The sequence below is a fragment of the Schistocerca nitens genome, chromosome 4 (assembly GCF_023898315.1).
Source record: "Schistocerca nitens isolate TAMUIC-IGC-003100 chromosome 4, iqSchNite1.1, whole genome shotgun sequence".
Classification (NCBI taxonomy): domain Eukaryota; kingdom Metazoa; phylum Arthropoda; class Insecta; order Orthoptera; family Acrididae; genus Schistocerca; species Schistocerca nitens.
This window is the reverse complement of record NC_064617.1, coordinates 195,727,843-195,753,408: the sequence shown is the minus strand read 5'-3', so window position 1 is coordinate 195,753,408 and position 25,566 is coordinate 195,727,843. Positions and strand designations below refer to the sequence as shown.

Below are 25,566 nucleotides of genomic sequence, written 5' to 3'. Positions count from 1 at the left end.
AGCAGAAATGTGGAAAAACGCAGAAGAGATCGCTGCAGAAATAATCCATTACCTTACAGAAGGATATGGAACAGTGGCCAGATACCAAATGACTGGAAATGTGCGGTCACACACGTGCTTTATAAGAAAGGTACCGAACGAGTCCAGATAATTATAGAGGGATCTCTCTACTTCTAGTCGCCTATAAGATACTCGCTGGAGCTCTGTTGAGGCGAGTTGAAGAACAAGCTGATCACCCCATTGGAGAATACCAAGCTAGTTTCCGGATAGGAAGATCACCTAAAAAGCATTCTGCGAAAAACAGCTCTAAGGAGCCATAACTCTGGTGATCTTTGCGAGTTGAAAAAGGCATTCGACTCAGTAAACAGACAAACATTATTTAGTACCTTGTAAGAGTTTGGAACTGACAAAAACTAGAGAAATCATTAAACAAACACTGACAGATGCCATCTCGAAAGTCAAGTTCTTAAGAGAAACTGCTGATTCGTTTGAAATTAAGGCAGGGGTCTCACTAGGAGATGGATTATCCCCAACGCTGTTCAGCTGGAGAAAACAGTGAAAACCTGGGAAGTGGCTCCGAATTTGGGAGCAATAAGAGCAATACGCCTTGGGAGGGAAATCAAGTGTTTAGCTTTTGCCGACGACCTTGCTCTCTCATACACCAACCGAGAAGACCCTCGAAAGGTGCTTGAGAGTCTTCATGAAATCGTAGAAAAAACATATCTTCAAATCTCCTATGAAAACACAGAATATACTGAGCACAGACACAGAAGTGACAGATGCGTGGAAGTAAATCATGGGAAGATTAAGACGACAGAAGAGTTTAAATACCTGGGGCATGGATCCAACCCAAGGGATTGGATAAGGAGGCAAACAAAGGAGGAGCCAGGAAACTAGACCAGGTCAACGAGCTAACACAGAACAATAAACGGGCGTTATCCGACAATGCCAAAATCAGACACTGTAACTTGGTTGTACAACATGAGGGAATGCAGTGTGTTTTTTAAATAAAAAAAGGAGAGGTTTAAGAAATTCGTAAGAAAGAAAAGAAGATTCTGAGGAAAATACTCAAATTACAGAACACAAGCGATGGGGCTTCAAAGAAGAGGATAAATGAAGAACTCTTACAAGTACACTGAAAAGATCACGGATACAATGTGGATGCAGAGGCTGACGTTCTACGGACACCAACTAAGGATGGATGAATGCAGACTGAGCAAAAGAATCTTCAGCTACTGCGTGTGTTTAAAGGCCACATGTAAATAAGTAGATGACGAACAGAGGGATGCAGTGGAAATTGAAATTGTGCCACAGATGGTTCACAATAGAAGTGAGTTAAGAAGCACAGTTAACAATATAAAACCATTTCAAGAGAAACCACCAAACAGGAGGCGCACGTATCATTTACGAGGAGGAGAGAGAAACAAAAAACCAAATAATGAAGAGGTTCTAGGAGGAGAAGAGCAGAGACGAAGTCCGCAGTTGGCCAGATTCAGACATTAAAGAAAAATCGCCTAATACCTCTATAAATGCACCAATTTATAGGTCGAACCACCGACCGACTGACCAATTTCGTGGCAGCCTGCACATGTCCTGACTAACTGCACTCAGCGGTTACAGCACCTTTCTATTGTTGTCATTCGTTTATGTTCTGCGTCATCCCACTTAGTTTCAAGCAGAAATAATAACAGGTGTCAGTCTTGGTTGTTTTATAGGTAAAAAGGCCAAAAAAGCCGAGAGAAAGCTGTGGACAAAGACGTGTCTAATGCAAAGATACACCTACACTCTGGTACTTAACGAGCTGGGAGCCCATGATTTTCGTAATTATCTAAGAATGGATTAAACATGAATTTATGAGCTGCTGCACATCACCAAAACTGTGGTGTCACCGCCAGACACCACACTTGCTAGGTGGTAGCCTTTACATCGGCCGCGGTCCGTTAGTATACGTCGGACCCGTGTGTCGCCACTATCAGTGATTGCAGACCGAGCGCCGCCACACGGTAGGTCTAGTCTAGAGAGACTCCCTAGCATTCGTCCCAGTTGTACAGCCGACTTTGCTAGCGATGGTTACTGCCTACATACGCTCTCATTTTCCGAGACGACAGTTTAGCATAGCCTTCAGCTACGTCATTTGCTACGACCTAGCAAAGCGCCATATTCTTCAAGAATGTATTCTGAACTGATAATATTGTGAATCATGTACCATCAAGAGCGACGTTCATCATTAATGGATTAAAGTTAAGTATCAAACTAATTTCGTCCGCTTTCTGAATTCTAATTCCTTGTCATGTTCCAGACCTCACTTCAATATAGTTCCTCCCTCCTCACGCCAGCCTGCGTGAGCTAAAACGCGTGCATTTCGGCCTCCTCTAGTAACACGGTGTTGGCACTTCTGCACTATACTGCCCTGATTTAATTGTGTAATGGCTTCGCCACAAACTCCAGATGTAATGTCCGAATTTTATCGCTTACAGAATCAGCAGACGCAGGCATTACTGGATGCCCTTGGACAGCTCGTCCAGGGTCAACGTGCAATGCAAAACGATGCGGCAGCCGCCGCTCCACCGCTAACACAGCCACAACAAGCAGTTCCATCGACCTTCCGACCTTTTGGTGCTGCACTGGCAAGCTGGACGCAGTGGTCACGCCAATTTGGATTCCATCTCGCCGCCTACAGAATTCAAGGTAACGAGTGGCAGCCTTTTCTTTTGTCGTCCGTAGGTGTGCAAACCTACCGTGTGATAGTCAAATTACACTCCTGGAAATGGAAAAAAGAACACATTGACACCGGTGTGTCAGACCCACCATACTTGCTCCGGACACTGCGAGAGGGCTGTACAAGCAATGATCACACGCACGGCACAGCGGACACACCAGGAACCACGGTGTTGGCCGTCGAATGGCGCTAGCTGCGCAGCATTTGTGCACCGCCGCCGTCAGTGTCAGCCAGTTTGCCGTGGCATACGGAGCTCCATCGCAGTCTTTAACACTGGTAGCATGCCGCGACAGCGTGGACGTGAACCGTATGTGCAGTTGACGGACTCTGAGCGAGGGCGTATAGTGGGCATGCGGGAGGCCGGGTGGACGTACCGCCGAATTGCTCAACACGTGGGGCGTGAGGTCTCCACAGTACATCGATGTTGTCGCCAGTGGTCGGCGGAAGGTGCACGTGCCCGTCGACCTAGGACCGGACCGCAGCGACGCACGGATGCACGCCAAGACCGTAGGATCCTACGCAGTACCGTAGGGGACCGCACCGCCACTTCCCAGCAAATTAGGGACACTGTTGCTCCTGGGGTATCGGCGAGGACCATTCGCAACCGTCTCCATGAAGCTGGGCTACGGTCCCGCACACCGTTAGGCCGTCTTCCGCTCACGCCCCAACATCGTGCAGCCCGCCTCCAGTGGTGTCGCGACAGGCGTGAATGGAGGGACGAATGGAGACGTGTCGTCTTCAGCGATGAGAGTCGCTTCTGCCTTGGTGCCAATGATGGTCGTATGCGTGTTTGGCGCCGTGCAGGTGAGCGCCACAATCAGGACTGCATACGACCGAGGCACACAGGGCCAACACGCGGCATCGTGGTGTGGGGAGCGATCTCCTACACTGGCCGTACACCACTGGTGATCGTCGAGGGGACACTGAATAGTGCACGGTACATCCAAACCGTCATCGAACCCATCGTTCTACCATTCCTAGACCGGCAAGGGAACTTGCTGTTCCAACAGGACAATGCACGTCCGCATGTATCCCGTGCCACCCAACGTGCTCTAGAAGGTGTAAGTCAACTACCCTGGCCAGCAAGATCTCCGGATCTGTCCCCCAATGAGCATGTTTGGGACTGGATGAAGCGTCGTCTCACGCAGTCTGCACGTCCAGCACGAACGCTGGTCCAACTGAGGTGCCAGGTGGAAATGGCATGGCAAGACGTTCCACAGGACTACATCCAGCATCCCTACGATCGTCTCCATGGGAGAATAGCAGCCTGCATTGCTGCGAAAGGTGGATATACACTGTACTAGTGCCGACATTGTGCATGCTCTGTTGCCTGTGTCTATGTGCCTGTGGTTCTGTCGGTGTGATCATGTGATGTATCTGACCCCAGGAATGTGTCAATAAAGTTTCCCCTTCCTGGGACAATGAATTCACGGTGTTCTTATTTCAATTTCCAGGAGTGTATTTCCCTGACGCGACGTAGCAACTGTCCTACAACGAAATTTTGTCTGCATTAGATGCATATTTCAAGCAATCAGTCAATGTCGTTGCGAAAAGGTATACCTTCTTTCGTACAAAACGTACGGCAGGTCAGACTAATAGGGAGTGGGTTGCAATCTTGCAAGGCCTTACTAGAGATTTTGCTTTTGACTGTCAATGTGGACTCTCATATTCAGATACTGTGGTACGTGATGCAATTGCACAGAACGTTTCTGATGTTCTTATAAGGGAACAGATTTTGAAACTAGTCAATCCCTCCCTTCAAAAGTGATGGACATATTGGATCGGCAGGACACACTTGACTTTGCTCAGGAATCATTTGCAACTTCGCCAGCCAGGTGTCAGGTTAACCGGCCCGCCGGGCGAGCTTCACGGAGCAGTAAACAGCCCACGCGCCCGGCTGTGCCGCTGCCGCCAGGCTCTCAGCCACGTGTGCCGCGACGGCAAGCAAATGCAGTGCTCAAGTCATGCCCGCGGTGCGCTACTAAACATTCGCGTGAGAATTGCCCGTCACGCAAAGCTATTTGCATTTTCTGTAATAAAAAAGGACATGTTCAGAGTGTTTGCCAGAAAAAGCTCAGATCGGAAACTCAAAACCATTCCAGGCCCTTTGCTTCGCGCTGGAATCGGAATCGAACCAAGGATACTCCAGCTCGTGAAACTTTGCCCATGGAAATTCATGTAGTTCATTCCACTCCGCCCAGTGCCACTCTCTCTAACAGTGACTCTGTTCGTCCCACAAATAGTGTGCGTTGACATCGTCGGAACTCCCGTCAAGTCGCAAGTGATTTTGTACCAGAGTCAGTTCACGTTGCACGAGACAGTCGCTCTTGTCGTCAGCAGGACAATAAACTATTTGTCAACTTGGACATTAACGGCAAAGTGATACCATTCCAGCTCGATACCGGAGCTGCAGTTTCACTGATAAATCAAGACACTTACAAACTGCTGGGCACACCTCCGTTGCGTGCCGCAAATGTTACGTTAACTAGCTATTCAGGTCAAGAGATCCCTGTGTTAGGACAGTGCAGCCTTCTTGCAACATACAAGGGACAAACAAAACTTGTGCCATTTTCCGTCCTTCATTCTTCTTCTGCAGTGAACTTCTTTGGTTTCGATTTATTTCAGTTGTTTAACTTGTCTATAGTAAATCAGGTCCTATCAGTGAACTCGACTGTGCCTTCAGACAGTGTTTCTCGTCTATGTGAAGAATTTGCAGACATTTTTGCACAGGACCTCGGTTGCGCTAAGAACTATAAAGCACATTTGGAACTGAAAGTAAACGTGCAACCGAAATTTTTCAGAGAGCGCTATGTTCCCCACGCATTGCGTGATGAGGTCGCAAAAACATTACACGATTTGGAATCACATTGAACGTGTGCAGGCTTCTCTCTGGGCATCACCCTTAGTAATTTTGCCAAAACCTTTGGGAAAATTGAGACTTTGTGTGGACTTCAAGGCAACAGTGAATCCACAACTCATGATTGCAACTTTTCCTTTACCCCACCCAGAAGATCTTTTTGACAAACTGTGCCCGGGCTAACATTTCTCGAAGTTGGACCTAGCAGATGCGTACTTGCAAATACCGGTGGACGAAGAATCCCAGCGCGTTTTGGTGGTTAACACGCATCTTGGTTTGTATAAATTCAAACAACTGCCTTTCGGGTGTGCATCCACCCCTGCATTGTTTCAGCAATATCTACAAACTGTTTGTGCGTCGGTCCCTACTGCAGCAAACTATCTGGACGATATTGTGATCTCCGGAAAGACGGAAGAAGAGCATTTAGCCAATCTCAGAACATTATTTCAGGTCTTGCGACAAAATGGTCTTTGCTTACGGAAGGACAAATGTGTGTTTTTTGCTCGTGACTTCCCATACCTGGGCCATGTACTCAATGCCCAAGGCATACATCTCAGTCCCACGCACCTCCGTGCCATACAAGACGCCTTCGCCGCAGAATTTGAAGCAGCTACAGTGTGTGCTGGGAAAAATCAACTATCATAGATATGTGCCGCATGCCTCTTCCATTTCAGCTCCGCTTCATCGCTTACGCCGTAAAGGTGTTCCGTTCGTCTGGACGACGGAATGCGAACGCGCCTTTCGTCGGTTGAAATCGGCGTTGCTTTCCAATACTTGCCTTACGCCATTCGATCCCCGGAAGCTCCTTTTGTTGATGGCGGATGCATCTGATTTCGGGATCGGTGCTGTGCTTGCGCACAAAGATGGCTCGCACGATCGCCCTATTGCCTTTGCGTCCAAATTGCTCTCGTCTGCGCAAAGAAATTATTCACAGATCGAGAAAGAAGCATTGGCTCTCTTATTTGGTGTTACAAAGTTTCATGACTTCTTGTATGGTCGTCACTTTACCATAATCACAGACCACAAACCTTTGACATCGCTTTTTCATCCAAACAAGCCTGTACCTCCACGTACAGCGCAGAAATTCATTCGCTGGTGTATTTTCCTCTCGCAGTACCGCTACGATATCTTGTACCCGTCCACTGCTAAGCACGGAAACGCCGATGCGTTGTCCCGTTTGCCTGTTGCTGAGGATAGGGCATTCGATTCCCCCGAACTTGCTTGCATGTTCATTGATTCGGAAGCCGATGACGTGGTCGAATCGTTTCCAATTGATTTTCGTCGTGTAGCTACAGCCACAACTGCCGACCCTGTCCTTGCTACCGTTCTGCGTTTTGTTGCTACGCAATGGCCCTTGTCAAAGTCACGGATCGGGGACTCGTTGATTCGCCGATTTTTTGCTCACGAGGAGAGACTTTTTGTTCGACGTGGTGTTTTGCTTTTGCGTTCTGATAATGATCAGTCCAGGGTCGTGGACCCACGTTCGTTACAGTCCTCTGACTTAAAGCTTCTCCACTATGGACATTGGGGTATAGTGAGAACGAAACAACTTGCTCGTCAGCACTGTACTTGGTTCGGAATCGATGCCGCTATTACGCATATGTGCTCTTCTTGCATGGCGTGTGCCGAACAACAATCCGCACCACCGCGGAAATTCTTTGCATGGCCAAAAGCCACTTTCCCTTGGCAACGATTACACATCGATTTTGCTGGTCCATTCTGGAATGCTCGATGATTGGTTGTGGTAGATTCATTCAGTAATTTTCCTTTTGTTGTCCGGATGTCTTTCACGATATCATCTGCACCATCCAAGCGTTATCTGCTATCTTTTGCATTGAAGGTCTTCCACAGACAATTGTTTCCGACAATGGCCCACAATTCATGTCCGCAGAATTTCGGTCATTCTGCAAGGGCAACGGTATTCAACATCTGACGTCCGCGCCGTTTTCGCCACAGTCAAACGGTGCCGCTGAACGATTGATCAGGACTTTCAAGTCACAGATGTTGAAGCTGAAAGAGTCGCATTCTCGGGAGGACGCGTTATTGCCCTTTTTGTCCTCGTACCGCTCTCAGCCCCGGGATGGTCGCTCGCCGGCTGAGTTGCTCCACGGTCGCCATCATCGCACTTTGATGTCTTTGCTACATCCGCCGCACCAGGTTCCTGTGCAGCGGCGGACACCTGCTTTTGCCCCAGACGACGTTGTCTACTACCGCCACTATCGATGTTCACGGCGTTGGCTCGAAGGGCGCATTCTTCGCTGCCTCGGACGCGCTATGTATCTGGTTTTGGGGGCCTGTGGTGAGGGGCGCCGGCATCTCAATCAGCTGCGCCTCTGTCGTCGCACAGGATCTGCCGCTCGCCGTCTGCTTTCAACGACGGTGCCGGCCGGTCAGCGCCCCGGGGACCCATCTACTAGCTCGCCTCAGCCCCAGGTGTCACCGACGCTGCCTTCCATTTTGCCCCATGGCGACGCGCCACCGCCGCCGCCTGTTCTCCTGCCGGCGCCGTCCGCAGTAGACGCGTCGCAGCAGCCGTCGGGCGCCTCGCTGGGTCACGCGCCGCCGATCGCTCCCCGTGACCAGTTGTCCTCCGACATGGAACTCTTGCCCGCTCCGGATCATATGTCGTCTTCGCCCGTCGAGTGCCCCGGCCCGATGGGGGTCGACCCTTTGGCCACTCCTGTCTCTGTAAGGGCGCATACACCGCATGTTGACGTGCAACCTGGAGTAGGTTTTCAGGCGTTCCCTAACTCCCCGCGCTCCGAATGGCAGGGTGCGGGTGGCACAGCCTCGCCTGTTGTTAGGCTCCCCACCTCGTCGCATACGTCAACATGGGGTCCTCCCCACGGCGGGCGGAGGCCTTATACCACAACCGTCCGCCGATTTGCGAGGGAGGAATGTGGTGTCACCGCCAGACACCACACTTGCTAGGTGGTAGCCTTCAAATCGGCCTCGGTCCGTTAGTATACGTCGGACCCGCGTGTCGCCACTATCAGTGATTGCAGACCGAGCGTCGCCACACGGTAGGTCTAGTCTAGAGACTCCTTAGCACTCGTCCCAGTTGTACAGCCGACTTTGCTAGCGATGGTTGACTGCCTACATACGCTCTCATTTGCCGAGACGACAGTTTAGCATAGCCTTCAGCTACGTCATTTGCTACGACCTAGCAAGGCGCCATATTCTTCAAGAATGTATTCTGAACTGATAATATTGTGAATCATGTACCGTCAAGAGCGACGTTCATCATTAATGGATTAAAGTTAAGTATCAAACTAATTACGTCCGCTTTCTGAATTCTAATTCCTTGTCATGCTCCAGACCTCACGTCAGTATAGTTCTTCGCGCCTCACGCCAGCCTGCGTGAGCTAAAACGCGTGCATTTCGGCCTCCTCTAGTAACACGGTGTTGGTACTTCTGCCAACCCAACACTGACGACGAGTAAAAACGGTGTTCTTAACTAAGAAGAAAAGAATCAAGTGCTTCATTTCTTGCATCTCTGTTGCTGTGCTCCTCGTACGACGTTTCTTACAAACAACTGCAGTCTTTAATTTTCTCCAGAATCTCTGTCATTAGAACTTCGTGCGCCCAGTACTCTGTTATGCATATTGCCAAGAACAGCATTCAATCGCACGGACAGGGACAAAAGACGGACTTTGTCGGGCGGCTGGCGCGACAGCGCCACAAAAAAAGAAGTTCCTTGGTTGGAATGATTGGGGAGGGGGAAGGGGGAGGATGGGGGTCGGCTATCAGATGGTATTACCCGACCAACATCCTGACAAGAAAAATTGGTAGGTCAGTTGGCCAAAGTGCCTACACAAATCATGTTTGTAGGTAGGTTGGTGCGTATGTATGGCCCTTCTCGTAAATTTGTTTCAAAAGTACTCCTGTAAAAAACATATAATTATATAGCTGAAATTACGTTTACGATTTCTCATTACTGTTATCTGTCTCACGTAACTTCATTCTCAGTGTAACGTCTAGTAAGAAACAAAAACAACATATTATGTAGTAATTAGAAAATTAGATGTATCATATTGTGTCATTGTGTAAAATTATGTATTTTTTTTTATTATTTATTTTTGAGAACGTCTGCGTCGGCGAGTAATAAAACCGCCACAGAAGATAAATGTTGAACAGAGATTACAAAAGGAACTAGTATATAATGCGTGATGTAAATTAAATTCTTTGTCTTCTTAATCTGGAAGTTGTGAGAGTAAGATCTCCTGTTGTTGTCGTGGAGAACGCGAATGTAGCATTCTTTTGTCGAGACTGGGAAATGTACGCCATTACGTGTGAATTCACACAGGTCTGTAATCAATGAGATATTTAAATGTTTTAATAGAGTTGTTTAAATGAAAACTTGTATTATTAATTGTTAAAGCTTGCTTGCCTATTATCCCATCCTGTTGAGACATTTTTCAGTTATATAAATATTATCTGTGGTGCTGAGCTGCGTGGAGAACGAAGAGCCGCTGCCGTGGCGTATTTAAACGACTTACAATATAGTCGAGCATACCGCAAGGAAGCGGTAAAATAATAGTAAAATAATATTATTTCTTTTAGCTCCCAGGCTGGCAGTGAAGATCAGCAGATTTTATGATGTGTTGCAGGTTGACGCGGGCTGCTGATAGGATATAATTTACAGTGCAAATAATTTAATGTACCTTCAAAATCTGATAGTAATCTTGCTGTGCTCCGTTCTGATCTGGCAAATTTTATAGTGATAACGTAATTGTTTTTTATGAGAGTCTCATGTTCTTGGGCTAGTCGTGGTATGAAATAGTATTTCACCAAGAAATAAAATCCACTGCGAACTTGTGTTTTTGAACGATCATACGAACTGTAACATCAGTGTTCATTAAAAGTAATTTCAACTTTTAATAACTATGAAGTAGGGAAGTTATATTGATCCTTAGCATGAGTTGCAGTTAAGAAAAATCGTTCTTTAAATTGTAGGCCAGATACAGAACAATAAGACTTCCATAGATACATTTTATTATGCAAAAAGGTAACGATGATAAAGAAATTCAAAGCACAGCATTGTTAAAAGTATTTCACGTAACTCTTTCCATATATGCGTTGTTACGCGAATAATCAAAAAATAAATAAATAAACCAAAGAGCAACAATTTAAAACAATTCGAGAGAGTAGTGACGTGAAATCAGACGCTCTACATCGTGTTGTTGTGGTCTTCAAAATCCGAAGACTAGTTTGATGCAGCTTTGCGTGCTACTTTATCTTGTGCAAGCCTTATCATCTCCTAATAACTACTGCAACCTACATCCATCTGAATCTGCTTATTGTAATCGTCCTTTGGCCTCCCTCCGGATTTTTACCCCTCACACTTCCCTCCAATACTAAAATTGATGACCCTTGATGTCTTCTTCTAGTCAAGTTGTGCCACAGATTTCTTTTCTCCCAAACTTTATTCAGTACCTTCTGATTAGCTATGTGATCTACGCATCTAATCTTCAGCACTCTTCTGTAGCACAACACTTCAAGAGCTTTGTTTCTATTCTTGTCTAAACTGTTTATCGTTCACCTTTCACTTCCATATATAGCTACAATCAAGATAAGTACTTCCTAATACATAAATCTATATTCGATTTTTACAAATTTCTCTTCTTCAGAAATGCTTTTATTGCCATTGCCAGTCTATTTTATATCGTCCCTACTTCGGCCATCATCAGTTATTTTTCGCTTCCCACGCCCGGGTTCCCGGGTTCGATTCCCGGCGGGGTCAGGGATTTTCTCTGCCTCGTGATGGCTGGGTGTTGTGTGCTGTCCTTAGGTTAGTTAGGTTTAAGTAGTTCTAAGTTCTAGGGGACTGATGACCATAGATGTTAAGTCCCATAGTGCTCAGAGCCATTTGAACCATCAGTTATTTTACTGTCCAAATATCAAAACTCAACCGCTACTTAAAGTGCCTCGTTTCCTAAATTAATTCCCTCAGCGTCACCTGATTAACTTGGACTACATTCCATTATCCTTGTTTTGCTTTTGTTGATGTTCATCTTATATCCTTCAAAAATGGTTCAAATGGCTCTGAGCACTATGGGACTCAACTGCTGTGGTCATAAGTCCCTAGAACTTAGAACTACTTAAACCTAACTAACCGAAGGACAGCACACAATACCCAGCCATCACGAGGCAGAGAAAATCCCTGACCCCGCCGGGAATCGAACCCGGGAACCCGGGCGTGGGAAGCGAGAACGCTACCGGACGACCACGAGATGCGGGCCTTATATCCTTTGAAGACACTTTCCATTCCGTTCAACTGCCCTTCCAAGTCCTTTGTCATCTCTGGCAGAATCACGATCTCATTGGTAAACCTCAAATTTTTTATTTCTTCCTTCAGATATTTAATTCTTCGCCCTAATATTTTGTTTGGTTGCTGTTACTGCTTGCTCAATGTACAGATTTAATGTACTTTAAATGTCAGTTTGAATAATTTAAAAAGGTTAAATTGAAACTGATTTATTTTGTTATATGCTTTTTCGTAGGAAAATATTATGTGATTACTGTCTCTTTTGGCATTTCTTCCATTTATATAGCACTAGCTTAGCGCCAGCTCCTTCGCTCGCATTTAGGTATTAATTACAACAAAAATAATTTTATAAACATATATTAGTCCTACTTAAAAATTAATGTATTAATGAGCCGTTTCGTCCTCCATGCAATTTTGACGAAGTCAATTTATCGTTGTGACTGTTAAACGGATTTCTTTGGTTTAGTTCACAAACTGCAATACCTTCTAAACTTTTCACGCTAATTAAGGCTTCTAAAGCATGGTCTTTTACGAATATACTTGTGACCAAAGAGCGATTCTGATAGTTGTAGTTCAACGTTTTTGTTAATCATGCCTTTAGCGTTCTTGTGGTGATATTTCCACAGAAACCTTCATCCTCTAACACTTATTTCTTTATATTTAACCGAGAAGCTAAATAACAATTTTCACGGATTTAGCTTTTTTTTCTTCAAATTTTTCATTCCCTATTTGAAAAAACAGTGAAACACGTAATTTTTAATTTCCAGCAGAGATACCAAATACAGATATTCATAAATTTAGCTGCGAAAAGGCTTTCATAATGAACATCACAGAATTTTTCATCCCCTCTTTCACTCCCTTAACGCGCTGAACTTCGAAAAACGCTGAAAAATATGCTTTTATACTTCTAACTGAGGAGTCAAATACTAATTTTCATACATGTGGCTTTAAAATTGCTTTAGTACTTCTGTAACAATGATTTATTTGCAAAAAATCTTTCACTCACTATCTTACCCCCTTAGTGGTTGAATTCCAAAACTTTTTTTTACTTCTGAGTGAAAAACCAAATACAATTTTTGTAGTCCTTGTGTCAAAATTGTCTTAACAGCGACATATTTTCAAAAGCCTTTCATCTGCTATTCCACCCCCTTAGCGGCAGAATTTCAAAAAAATCTTTCTTAAACATCGCCTACTGTATAAGAACAACAACTTCTGTACATTTAAAGTTCTATTCTTCGTGGTTCGGGCTGAGCGACGATGAGTCACTGAGTGAGAGGGTCAGTCAGTGATTCAGTCAGACGGCGCATTGCCTTTTATATACCGAGATTTACGTTCGCTGTACATTCATCCGCAGTGACACAAAATTTTCAGTTTTCTGTTTCTTTGTATTTTACTGCAGATAAACGTATAATTACAAGGAGAATTTGAAATCTGACAGATGCGTGCTGGCTAGAGTCTGTTTACATCTCAGAACTCGTCGTACTGTAGCATTCAAGAGCCACTGCGCAACCTTGTTTACCTGTTTGGTGAATATCTCTAATATCAAATGTTCAGATGTGTGTGAAATCTTATGGGACTTAACTGCGAAGGTCATCAGTCCCTAAGCTTACACACTGCTTAACCTAAATTATCCTAAGGACAAACACACACAACCATGCCCGAGGGAGGACTTTAACCTCCTCCGGGACCAGCCGGAATATCCCTAATAGTTTCGCTACGAGAGAATGAAATCGGCGAACAGTCAAAATTTTATGTAGATTGTTATTGGAAGATTAGTTCGTATGTTCATATGCTCCAGAACCGAATGCTTGATCCTCTGCTGCAACCATCGCTACGTTTAGTCTGGTTTAAGGCAATACCTGTTCAGCCACTGGCTACTTTATACATCCATCGACTGTTTAACGCCACTGGCAAAGGGCCCAGCTTGTTATTCTAGCTTGCAGTATACACTGAGGCACGCTAAAGCATTTCAAGCCTTCAAGTGTAACCAGTTTCTCAACCACTAACAACGTGGAACAAGAATGTGCCTCACTTATATAACTTTTTTTTTCTTTCTTTTGATTTACTTAAATTTTTCTCTTAAGTTGATCATTTCCCTGAAATGGATAGGTTGAAGTTAGATATAGTGGGAATTAGTGAATAGTGAAGTTCGGTTGCAGGAGGAACAAGACTTCTGGTCAGGTCACTACAGGGTTATAAAAACAAAATCAAATAGGGGGAATGGAGGAGTATGTTTAATAATGAATAAAAAAGTAGGAGTGCGGGTAAGCTACTACAAACAGCATAGTGAACGCATTATTGTGGCCAAGGTAGACACGAAGCCCACGCCAACTACAGTAGTACAAGTTTATACGCCAACTAGCTCTGCAGTTGACGAAGAAATTGATGAAATGTATGATGAGATAAAAGAAATTATTCAGGTAGTGAAGGAAGACGAAAATTTAATAGTCATGGGTGACTAGAATTCGAGAGTAGGAAAAGGGAGAGAAGGAAACATAATAGGTGAATATGGATTGGCGGTAAGAAAAGAAAGAGGAAGCCGTCTGGCAGAATTTTGCACAGAGCATAACTTAATCATAGCTAACACTTGGTTCAAGAATCTTGAAAGAAGGCTGTATACACGGAAAAAGCCTGGAGATACTAAAAGGTATCAGATAGATTATATAATGGTAAGACAGAGATTTAGGAACCAGGTTTTAAATTGTAAGACATTTCCAGGGGCTGATGTGGATTCTGACCACAATCTATTGGTTATGAACTGTAGATTAAAACTGAAGAAACTGCAAAAAGGTGGGAATTTAAGGAGATGGAACTTGGATAAATGACTAAACCAGAGGTTGTACAGAGTTTCAGGGAGAGCATAAGGGTACAATTGATAGGAATGGGGGAAAGAAATACAGTAGAAGAAGAATGGGTAGCTTTGAGGGATGAAATAGTGAAGGCAGCAGAGGATCAAATAGGTAAAAATACGAGGGCTAGTAGAAATCCTTGACTAACAGAAGAAATATTGAATTTAATTGATGAAAGGAGAAAATATAAAAATGCAGTAAATGAAGCAGGCAAAAAGGAATACAAACGTCTCAAAAATGAAATCGACAGGAAGTGCAAAATGGCTAAGCAGGGATGGCTAGAGGACAAATGTAAGGATGTAGAGGCTTATCTCCCTAGGGGTAAGGTAGATACTGCCTACAGGAAAATTAGAGACCTTTGGAGAAAAGAGAACCACTTGTATGAATATCAAGAGCTCAGATGGAAACCCAGTTCTAAGCAAAGAAGGGAAAGCAGAAAGGTGGAAGGAGTATATAGAGGGTCTATACAAAGGCGATGTACTTGAGGACAATATTAAGGAAACGGAAGAGGATGTAGATGAAGATGAAATGAGAGATATGATACTCAGTGAAGAGCTTGACAGAGCACTGAAAGCTGAGTAGAAACAAGGCCCCGGGAGTAGACATCCCATCAGAACTACTGACAGCCTTGGGAGAGCCAGGCCTAACAAAACTCTACCATCTGGTGAACAAGATGTATGAGACATGCGAAATACCCTCAGACTTCAAGAAGAATATAATAATTCCAATCTCAAAGAAAGCAAGTGTTGACAGATGTGAAAATTACGGAACTATCAGTTAAGTCACAGCTGCAAACTACTAACGCGAATTCTTTACAGACGAATGGAAAAACTGGTAGAAGCCGACCTCGGGGAAGATCAGTTTGGATTCCGTATAAATGTTGGAACACGTGAGGCAATACTGACCCTACGACGTATCTTAGAAGATGGATTAAGGAAAGGCTAACCTACGTTTCTAGCATTTGTAGACTTAGAGAAAGCTTTTGACAATGTTAACTGGAATATTCTCTTTCAAATTCTGAAGGTGGCAGGGGTATAATACAGGGAGCGAAAGGCTATTTACAATTTTTACAGAAACGAGATGGCAGTTATAAGAATCGAGATACATAAAAGGGAAGCAGTGGTTGGGAATGGAGTGAGATAGGGTTGTAGCCTCTCCCCGATGCTATTCAATCTGTATATTGAACAAGTAGTAAAGGAAATAAAAGAAAAATTCGGAGTAGGTATTAAAATCCATGGAGAAGAAATAAAAACATTGAGGTTCGCTGATGACATTGTAATTGTCAGAGACAGCAAGGGACTTGGAAGAGCAGTTGAACTAAATGGACAGTGTCTTCAAAGGAGGATATAAGATGAACATCAATAAAAGCAAAATGAGGATAATGGAATGTAGTTGAACTAAGTCGGGTGATGCTGAGGGAATTAGATTAGGAAATGAGACACTTACAGTAGTAAAGGAGTTTTGCTATTTGGGGAGCAAAATGACTGATGATGGTCGAAGTAGAGTGGATATCAAATGTAGACTGGCAATGGCAACGAAAGCGTGTCTGAAGAAGAGAAATTTGTTAACATCCAGTATAGATTTAAGTGTCAGGAAGTCGTTTCTGAAAGTATTTGTATGGAGTGTGGCCATGTAGGGAAGTGAAACGTGGACGATAAATACATTGGACAAGAAGAGAATAGAAGCTTTCGAAATGTGGTGCTACAGATGAATGCTGAAGATTAGATCGGTAGATCTAATGAGGAGGTATTGAATAGAATTGGGGAGAAGAGGAGTTTCTGGCACAACTTAACTAGAAGAAGGGATCGGTTGGTAGGACAATTTCTGAGACATCAAGGGATCACCAATTTAGTATTGGAGGGCAGCGTGGAGGGTAAAAATGGTGGAGGGATACCAAGAGATGAATACACTAAGCAGATTCAGAACGATGTAGGTTGCAGAGGATAGAGTAGCATGGAGAGCTGCATCAAACCAGTCTCAGAACCGAAGAAAACAACAACAAGTTGATCATACTTTTCGCGAATATGTTAACTACATCTCTGTGGACCAGCATGTCTCTAAGCTTAGATTCGTTCAAAGATGTGTGTAAATTCCTAATGGACCAAACTACTGAGGTCCCTAGACTTACACACTACTTAAACTAACTTATAGTAAGAACAACACACACACCCATGCCCGAGGGAGGACTCGAACCTCCGTCGGGAGTGGCCGTGCAATCCGTGTTTTAGCGCCTCAAACCGCGCAGTCACTCCACGCGGATTAGATTCGTCATATGCGCCATGATATAGTTGCAGAGAACACCATTGATGGGATAAGCATGTTACAACATGTACACACATCATCTGCTCCGTATTTTCGCATCGAATTAGTTCACGCCTGCAGACAGCCAGCCAACTGAACTCATTTCCATACCGGGCTGGTGCGGTTGCCCAGAAGGCATGTCATTCGCACGGATTGACCTTTTTTGCGTCACAGACGTTTCCCATATTAAGCACATGGAGTGTGAGATAAAAACGTGTAGATATGCTATATCCACACATACGTTCCATTTTCTTTATGTCTTATAGTTGGCACGCAGTTGAAAACCCCAGAGGTACTTATGAATAATCCTGTATTACTAAATGATCTCTGAAAGCCTACAACTGGGTAAGAATCTATTTACAAATGTGATGTATAAATTTGTATTTACGGTAAACAAACACTTCATGTCTACCTTTACACATATTGTTTCAAAAAGATTTATCCTATTACACAAGACTGTTTCTTCTACATGAACGAAGATATAAACTTTGGGTGCATTTCAACCTACGTATCTTTACCTTGGCGTTAGCTGTTAAAGTTGCCCGTTCACATGGTCACCGGTCGGTGTCTCCCTGGCGCATGCTAGCTCACCCGCTTATTCAGTTTTTCATTTATTTCAGCGAAACACAGCAACAAAATGTGTTTTCCGTTCTCTGTTTTAGCAGCATCAATTCAGTCACAACTGTGTGTCGTGATTTTCATCAGTAGTAGTGTAATGAGCTGCCCCAAACTTGATCTGCAATGCGCCATTGGCCCTTAAGGTCGCCTGATTATTATTTTTTCATTTTCTTCAGGGGAACAGAGGGAAGGAGGGCGAGAGGTTGTGAAAGACTCTATCTGTGTGTCTAACCTTCTTTCAACTTTCAGTAAACTGCTACACCGAATAGAAACAGCACTGAATGCAGTACACCAGACATGCTCGCAAAAGTGTAGGACGAGACTGAAAATCGTCTTGATGTTTGTCTTGCGTCTGTTACAAGGTACATTCAACATTTCTAAAAGTCTGATCCTAAACACAATCGAATGAAGTACGCTGACGTTGTACAGGCGCTGGATAAAAATATGGCCACCCCGGCCAGCGGAAAATAAGGGTACGACAGCTGCAAAAGTCACTGAAGAACTAAACGCACTCACGAACCGTGGAAGCACGAAAACGACACGAACAGACATCCATAATCAGGGAATTTCACGGCGATCTGGAATTCCAAAGCCGCTCATCAGCGATGCAAATGCCCATAATAGGAAAATGTGGTGCCGAAGACATAAAATCTGGGCTATGGAGCAATGGAAGAAAGTCATTTGGCCGGATAAGACTTGTTTCACACTTTTTCCAATTTCTGGACGAGTTTACGTCCCAAGAGTAAAAAAGAGGTTCGGTGCGAATTTGAGCAGCTATATCGTAGTATTCCGTGGCCCCCATGGTTACTCTGCTAGATCAAATACTGCCAAGGATCATGTGACCTTTATGGATGATCATGTTCATCACATAGCGCAATGTTTGTTCCCCAATGATGATACTTTGTTCCAAGACGACATGACTCTTGTTCACGCAGTTTGCATCGTCGAGGACCGGTTTACTGAGCACGAGGATGAATTGTCGCATCTTCCCTTGCCGCCACAGGCACCACATCTCAATATTATTGAACCTTGAAAAGGGGCGTCGTCGCTCTCCACCTTCATCATCGTTACTTGAAGTTATCATTATTTTGCTGGAAGAATGGTATAAGATTCGCTTGAGAACCATACAGAAACTGTATTTCTCCACTCCGAGACGGCTGGAAACTGATTTGAGTGACAACGGGTTTTCTACACCGTATTGAGCCTCGTAATGTGTTTTTTTTTATATTCCGATTTTTTTTTTCGCGTCCTATATGTGGATGCGTAAACGCTTGTAAAATGGAAAGGTGTCTGAAAGTAATCTCTTGTATAAAAGCAAAATTCGCTTCAAGTTTCTATCTTGATTCATGTAAAAAATGTGAAAGATAAAGTCTATGCAGCAAGCCAATGACAGAACCATAGGCCTCACCGCAAGTAGACTGCCGCTTTTCTATTCGCAGGATGAGAGGTGGTGGATTAGTCACCCGACCGCCTTTTACATGTGTGTGAATTCATAAGGGGCCAAATTGCTGAGGTCATCGATCCCTAACTTATGCTAAAAACAACTCATATACCCATGCCCGAGGGGGGACTCGAACCTCCGGCGGGAGGGGCCGCGCAAACCGTGACACGGCGCCTCGCGCGGTTTCGCCTTTTACCGCCGGTATGCATTTGAACAGTAGACTGTTTGGAAATGGGACGGTCTGGAGGGGTCGGGTTGAGTAAAAATCCTCCACCTAGGATTGAATACGGGATCTTAATGGCCAGCCTAGCGTTCTGCTCGCTTTCTTTTTTTTTCTTCTTCTTCTTTTTTTTCCCTCGGCCTTTGGTCTGTGCGGACGTCACATTAAACCCGTTCAAGTTCAACGCTGAACACTTCACTCTGGTTTTTTTATTACAAAGTGGAGCCAACCCTCTGACCGAACACGTTGAGCTAGCTACCGTGCTAGCACTCGCGAGATCACCATGGCCACTTGAAACTATTTAGTCCTGTGAACTCGGGTGAATGGTATTATGTCCACTGGGTGTCACAAAAGTTAAGCAAAAATATTTTACAGACGGTGGAGGATACTAAACTGAGTATTTTACGATCAGGAACCAATTGTCGGGAGTAAATGTTTCAGGCGCCCGAAGGTACTGAAATCGTTTGTTATGCATCCACGCTGGAGTTTACCACTGTTTAAGGCGTATTCATGTCTCGTTATCTAAGGTGGGGCATTATTAGTTACAGGAAATTACACACATGTTTTTAATGTATGATGCACGGGTATGTAACGTTCCGAATGTCCACAGCAAACGTCATCCTAAATGGAAGTAACTTATCTATATCGATAGAAATTTTACGAGAAAATTAGTTATTCAAACTACAGTGAGCTTGACAAGCGTCTCGACAAATAATTGTCTGTGATTATGTGCTGAATTTACTTTGTGAACATAAAAATGATAAAAGTATTTTATAATGAAGATACAAAATGCAGAGAGCTCTTTTATACTTTGTACATAAAAGTAATTCAACCAAATATTTGTTGGGTTGTCATTAAAGACCTGTTCCGTTCGGTATGTGATTATTTCTTTTTCCTCTCTCCTTCGAATTGTTAGCCAGTTCAGTTATTAACAAAAACTTTATTGCTCCACACTATTAACATTTCAAATTTCCATAGAAGGTGCTGTTTCAACAAAAGCCACAGGCGCCGGAGTCAACAAATATCTGATACCCCATGTGATCAGAAGTATCAGGACACCTAGCTGAAAATGACTTAAAAGTTCGTGGCGCCCACCATCGGTAATGCTGGAATTCAGTATGCTGTTGCCCCACCCTTAGCCTTGACGACAGCTTCCACTCTCGCAGGAATACGTTCAATTAGGTGCTGGATAGTTTCTTGGGGAATGGCAACCCATTTTTCACGGACTGCTGCACTGAGGAGAGGTGTCGATGTCACCGTTCCAAAACATCCCAAAGATGTTCTATACGGTTCAGGTCAGGACTCTGTGCAGGCCAGTCCATTACAGGGATGTTATTGTCGTGTAGCCACTCCGCCACAGGCCGTGCATTATGAACAGGCTCGATCGTGTTGAGAGATGCAGTCACCATCACCGAATTGCTCTTCAACAGTGGGAAACAAGAATGTGCTTAAAACATCAAGGTAGGACTGTGCTGTGATAGTGCCACGCAATACAATAAGAGATGCAAGCTCCCTCCATGAAAAACACGACCACACCATAACACCACCGCCTCCGAATTTTACTGTTGGCACTACGTACGCTGGCAGATGACGTTCACTGGGCATCTGCCATACCCACACCCTACCATCAGATCGCCACATTGTGTACCGTGATTCGTCACTTCACACAACGTTTTTCCACTGTTCAATCATCCAATGTCTACGCTCCTTACACCAAGCGAGGCGTCGTTTAGCATTTTCCGGCGTGATGTGTGTCTTATGAGCAGCCATTCAACCATGGAATCGAACTTTTCTCATCTCCCGCTTAACTGTCATAGTACCTGCAGTGGATCCCGATGCAGTTTGGAATTCCTGTGTGATGATCTGGATAGATGTCTGCCTATTACACATTACGACACTCTTCAACTGTCGGCGGGCTGTGTCAGTCAGCAGACGAGGTCGGCCTGTACGGTTTTGTGCTGTACGTGTCCCTTCACGTTTCCACTTCACTATCACATCGGAAACAGTGGACATAGGGATGTTTATGAGTGTGGAAATCTCGCGTACAGACGTATGACACAAGTGACACCCAATCAGCTGACTACGTTCGAAGTCCGTGAGTTCCGCGGAGCGTCCCATTCTGCTCTCTCACGATGTTTAATTACTGAGGTCGTTGATGTGGAGTACCTGGCAGTAGGTGGCAGCACAATGCACCTAATATGAAAAACGTATGTTTTTGGGGGTGTCCGAATACTTTTGACCACATAATGTAAGTTTACGTATTTATAACAAATATGAGCGCCCAATATTGGTCTTACGTAGATAACGTAGTCTTCGTAGTGAATGGCATGCATTACTTAAGAGTACTGAGTAGTTCTGAAGATGCGCAAGCAAAGCCTGCTGCACACTTACCTTCGAGAATCGTCAAGTTGGTCGGCGGCCGTGGCGGCAAGCAGCGTTTAGCGCAGACTTTCCAGTGCTCCTGCAACATTTATTACTTTTTAGCTGGCTTGTACCTTATAGCTGACATGATAGTAATGCGAGATACATTCCGCAAGAACAGTCGCAAGAAGACCGTGAGTTGCATGCTAAGTCACGAAACGGATTACAGCACATCTAGTACTCCTATCCAACAGAGTACAGTTTTTGTGCGATATTTCACTGCGACTGATACTGCGTCGTCTTCTGTTGTAACCTTATGCGCAAAATCATCTAAACTATATCAAGAGTAATGGAGTGTCGTTGAATTAAGTCAGGCGATGCTGCGGAAATCTGATTAGGAAAAGAGACAGCAAAAGTAGTAGACGAGTTTTGCTATTTGGAAAGGAAAATGAGTGACTATGGGAGAAGTAAAGAAGATATGAAACAAAGACTATCAATAGCAAGAAAAACTTTTATGAAGAAAAGAAATATGTCAACATCTAATATAAACTTATGTGTTGCGAAAAACAGGGTGTAACGGGAGTAAGTGCAGATATCTATTGGTGACTGAGGACGTTGTACTGAACAGCTTTACGTCATTTGTAGACTAATAATTGTAGCTATTAGGAGTAGTATGTTTTAACATTGCTTAGAGCGTTCAGGTATGTGTGGCAAGAACAAACCAGTAATTCTCATTTTCCCCTGGCCAGCAGATGAGGTGCTGATATGTATACGCGTGCACGCTGAACAGGTAGTCTATACTGACAGGAGTAGTCCACTTACAATCAATGATGCAGTTACGACCGTGAGGTAACCGGCAGGTAGTAAATTATGTGACGTGTTTATGGGAAGACTGTTCGATGCACAGAAAAAACAACCAACACACTGATATGTGCACATATTAACGTATCACATACAGTACAAAAATATCTGTACACGTATCCATTATATCCTGTAATTTCGAATTCTGAAGTGCAGTTGGCAAGTCTGCAAGATAGTGTGTCAAACTATGAAGATAAGGATCTTCGTGGTTCCTTTGTAAATTCTTTTGAATAGGTTCTAATTGTCAACTTCTTTTGGAAGATTTTCCACATTGATCTCGTCAGATGTCGGCTATGGGTTATATGTTACTAATACACAACAAGAATCATAGCTTTCAAAACAAATTCAGTTCAACTTTTAACATGATACTCAACATCACAAAATACATGACATGTTAGTAATGCAATAAACCGATTAGATGCGTAGCTTCGTAATAAAAAAGTGTTACAGATCAGATAAACTTTTTAAAAATTTTACTTACTATTTCTCAGCTTTGCGTACAATTAAGAGCATTTTTTGTTGCATATTTATTTCTATATCTACAGGATTTCCTGAAACGATATGATTGTTTTTCCATTTCAGATTTTTATTTTCATTATCAATGAATAAAAATATATTCTGTAATGTTTTCGTACTTTATGGTCTAATTCGTTGGCCTTGCCGCATATCATCACATGTGTGTGTAATTTCAGATTTTCAAATCAAAAAGTGACATCCATATTGATACTAATAAGATAAAAAGACGTACTTTGTATATACTAATGAATTATGATTATCTTTTTGGTATTCCAATACTATACCTCCAAAAAAGTAATGATATGAAAATATTTAATCTCTGAAGTAAGTTTTTTTTTTTAATACCTGTCAAATAACTTTCTTGGAGGCGCGACAAATTCTTAAGCTCAGCAAATCAATAATGTCAAAAACTGAAGTTTTTAGAATCTAGCTTATTCTTGGATGAATACGAATGATTGTAAGTTTCTTTAAAATAATTAATGACAGGCCAAATATTGATCCTCCTAGTCGCTTACGAAATAGATAAATATTTCTTAAGTGATCCGTCGTAGAAATCTGGCCTCTTTCTAGAGACAAAACACTGCAAATAAGCCAACCACAGCTACTTCTGTAGATACATCCGCATCATATGTTTCTTGTTAAATTATCTGAAACTGAAAACTTCCCAACCTCTTTTATGTCCCTAACAATATTCACGTCTACTGAAAATCCGTTAGTGAAGCATAAGGCAAACTGAAAGAAAATCAAACGGGGGCAACGATTCTGGGTAGTGTCTCACAGAACACAACACGCGATGTCACTAACAATAAAAAAATCTCGTAAAAATCAGAGAAGTAGATCATTCGTTTGCTGACTGGAGATGTAAATAAATGCTCAACGGAAGCCAATGCGGCCGCAGGTCGTCCCTTCATGAAATTCGAATGAGGGAGTCAAATGGTGATGCATAAAGCAGCTACGAGCTTCTCCAGATAGGCGACTTTGAACGAGTCTTCATTTCCGCGTTTCCCTACCGATGTCCTTGGGCAGAATTATTAAGAAGAAATCTGCAGAATTCATTTCATTAGGCTCAAGAGTGAAGTTAACAATTCCTCATTTTCTTCGACGCCAGCAGTCCTCAGGGTTCGATTTCCGGCGGGGTCAGGGATTTTCACCTGCCTCGAGATGAGTGGGTGTTTGAGTTGTCATCATTTCATCATCAATCCTGAAAGTGGCGAGTTTGGAGTGAGGAAAGGTTGGGACTTTGTACGGGCGCTGATAAACCAAACATCATCATCATCATCATCACCAGCAGTCCTACAGTTTAACAGATACCCGTACCATGTCGTGTTAATCTTTTGACGTCTACGTACTACACTCAGTAGCAGCAGTAACCCGGCATATTGTCTGCCACTACTATTTTCCACTCTGCCGCTCCTTCCAGCGCCAAGCTACCAATACCTGAATGTCGTAGAACATTTCACACTAACACGCTGCTTCTCCTGGAAAGATCTTGAATCGACTTCTCTATTCACCTACGATTTTAGTGACCTTTCCATTTTGTATTTTGTTTGCCTACATAATTTTTACTGCTCTTCAACAACTCAATATTTCAAGTGTTTCTCGGTTCTTCTTCTCTGGTTTTCCTGTCGTTCACATTTCACTTGCGTACAGTACTGCGGTGAGACACACACTTTCACGAACTTCTTGCACATATCAGTATTACATCAATGGCTATTAAAATTATAGCACCCTGAAGACAGCATATAACAAACTTCAAAATGGCATGAAGTGTACCACATGCGTGGCTATGCAAATGATTGGCATTGCAGCACAATCGCACAAATTAGATATTAGCAACGTCATCTACATTATGAATATAAGGAAAGACAATACAGCAGGTTTCTCAGTCAGAAATCACATTTTAATGCCGGTTGTTTGTGGCAGTGGCAGGACTGTGGCCCGTTGAGACTGCGGTCTTTTGTTCCATGATAGTGCTATTAGCGTCGGTCAGTATCCCACGATTGTCATGTGAGTAAGGAGTCGATGGTTTTAGGAGGACCATACTCAATCAATGCAGAATCTCAGCAGCTCCATGCGACTAGCGCCCGAGAGGACATACGCATTGTCCATTCTCTCATTCAGCACCTCGCGTGTCTTGATCTAGAGAATGGGTTTGTTTGCAGTAAGACACGTATCTACATGCACAGTTTTGTTTTATATGACCAACCAGGGTCATGTAAAACTGCAGTGCTTTTTTCTTTGTTGTTTTCTACTTTTTCATCACTCCTTCATCTTCTCCCCTGCTGTCTTTTCCTTTCTTCTGTCCTTGTTGTTCCCATTTTCTTATTTCTTCTACCTTGAAAACCTTCTAAATCTAGTATTTTATTACTATTATTATTATTTATTATTGTTGTATTTATTAAATTCATTCTCCATGGGAAATCTACACAACCTTTCTGAAAATTTACTTTATACATGTTGTTTCTTTTTTGGATCAGTTTATAGCCAAAAGGAATCTAAAGCTTATTAGCAAAACTCATTATTAACAAAATATAAAAATTTCCGCATTGTAGGGC

The 25,566-nt window shown here is 43.4% G+C and overlaps 1 protein-coding gene across 5 annotated transcripts in view; it reads right to left on the bottom strand.

Moving 5' to 3' along the window:
* LOC126253248 (uncharacterized) overlaps nt 1-25,566 on the bottom strand; it is a 364,089-nt gene that overhangs the window by 241,433 nt on the left and 97,090 nt on the right. For all 5 annotated transcript variants that reach the window (XM_049954448.1, XM_049954447.1, XM_049954449.1 and 2 more), the window contains exon 2: nt 21,665-21,734. In XM_049954448.1, coding sequence (XP_049810405.1) covers nt 21,665-21,734 — 70 coding nt within the window. The remainder of the gene's footprint in view (nt 1-21,664; nt 21,735-25,566) is intronic.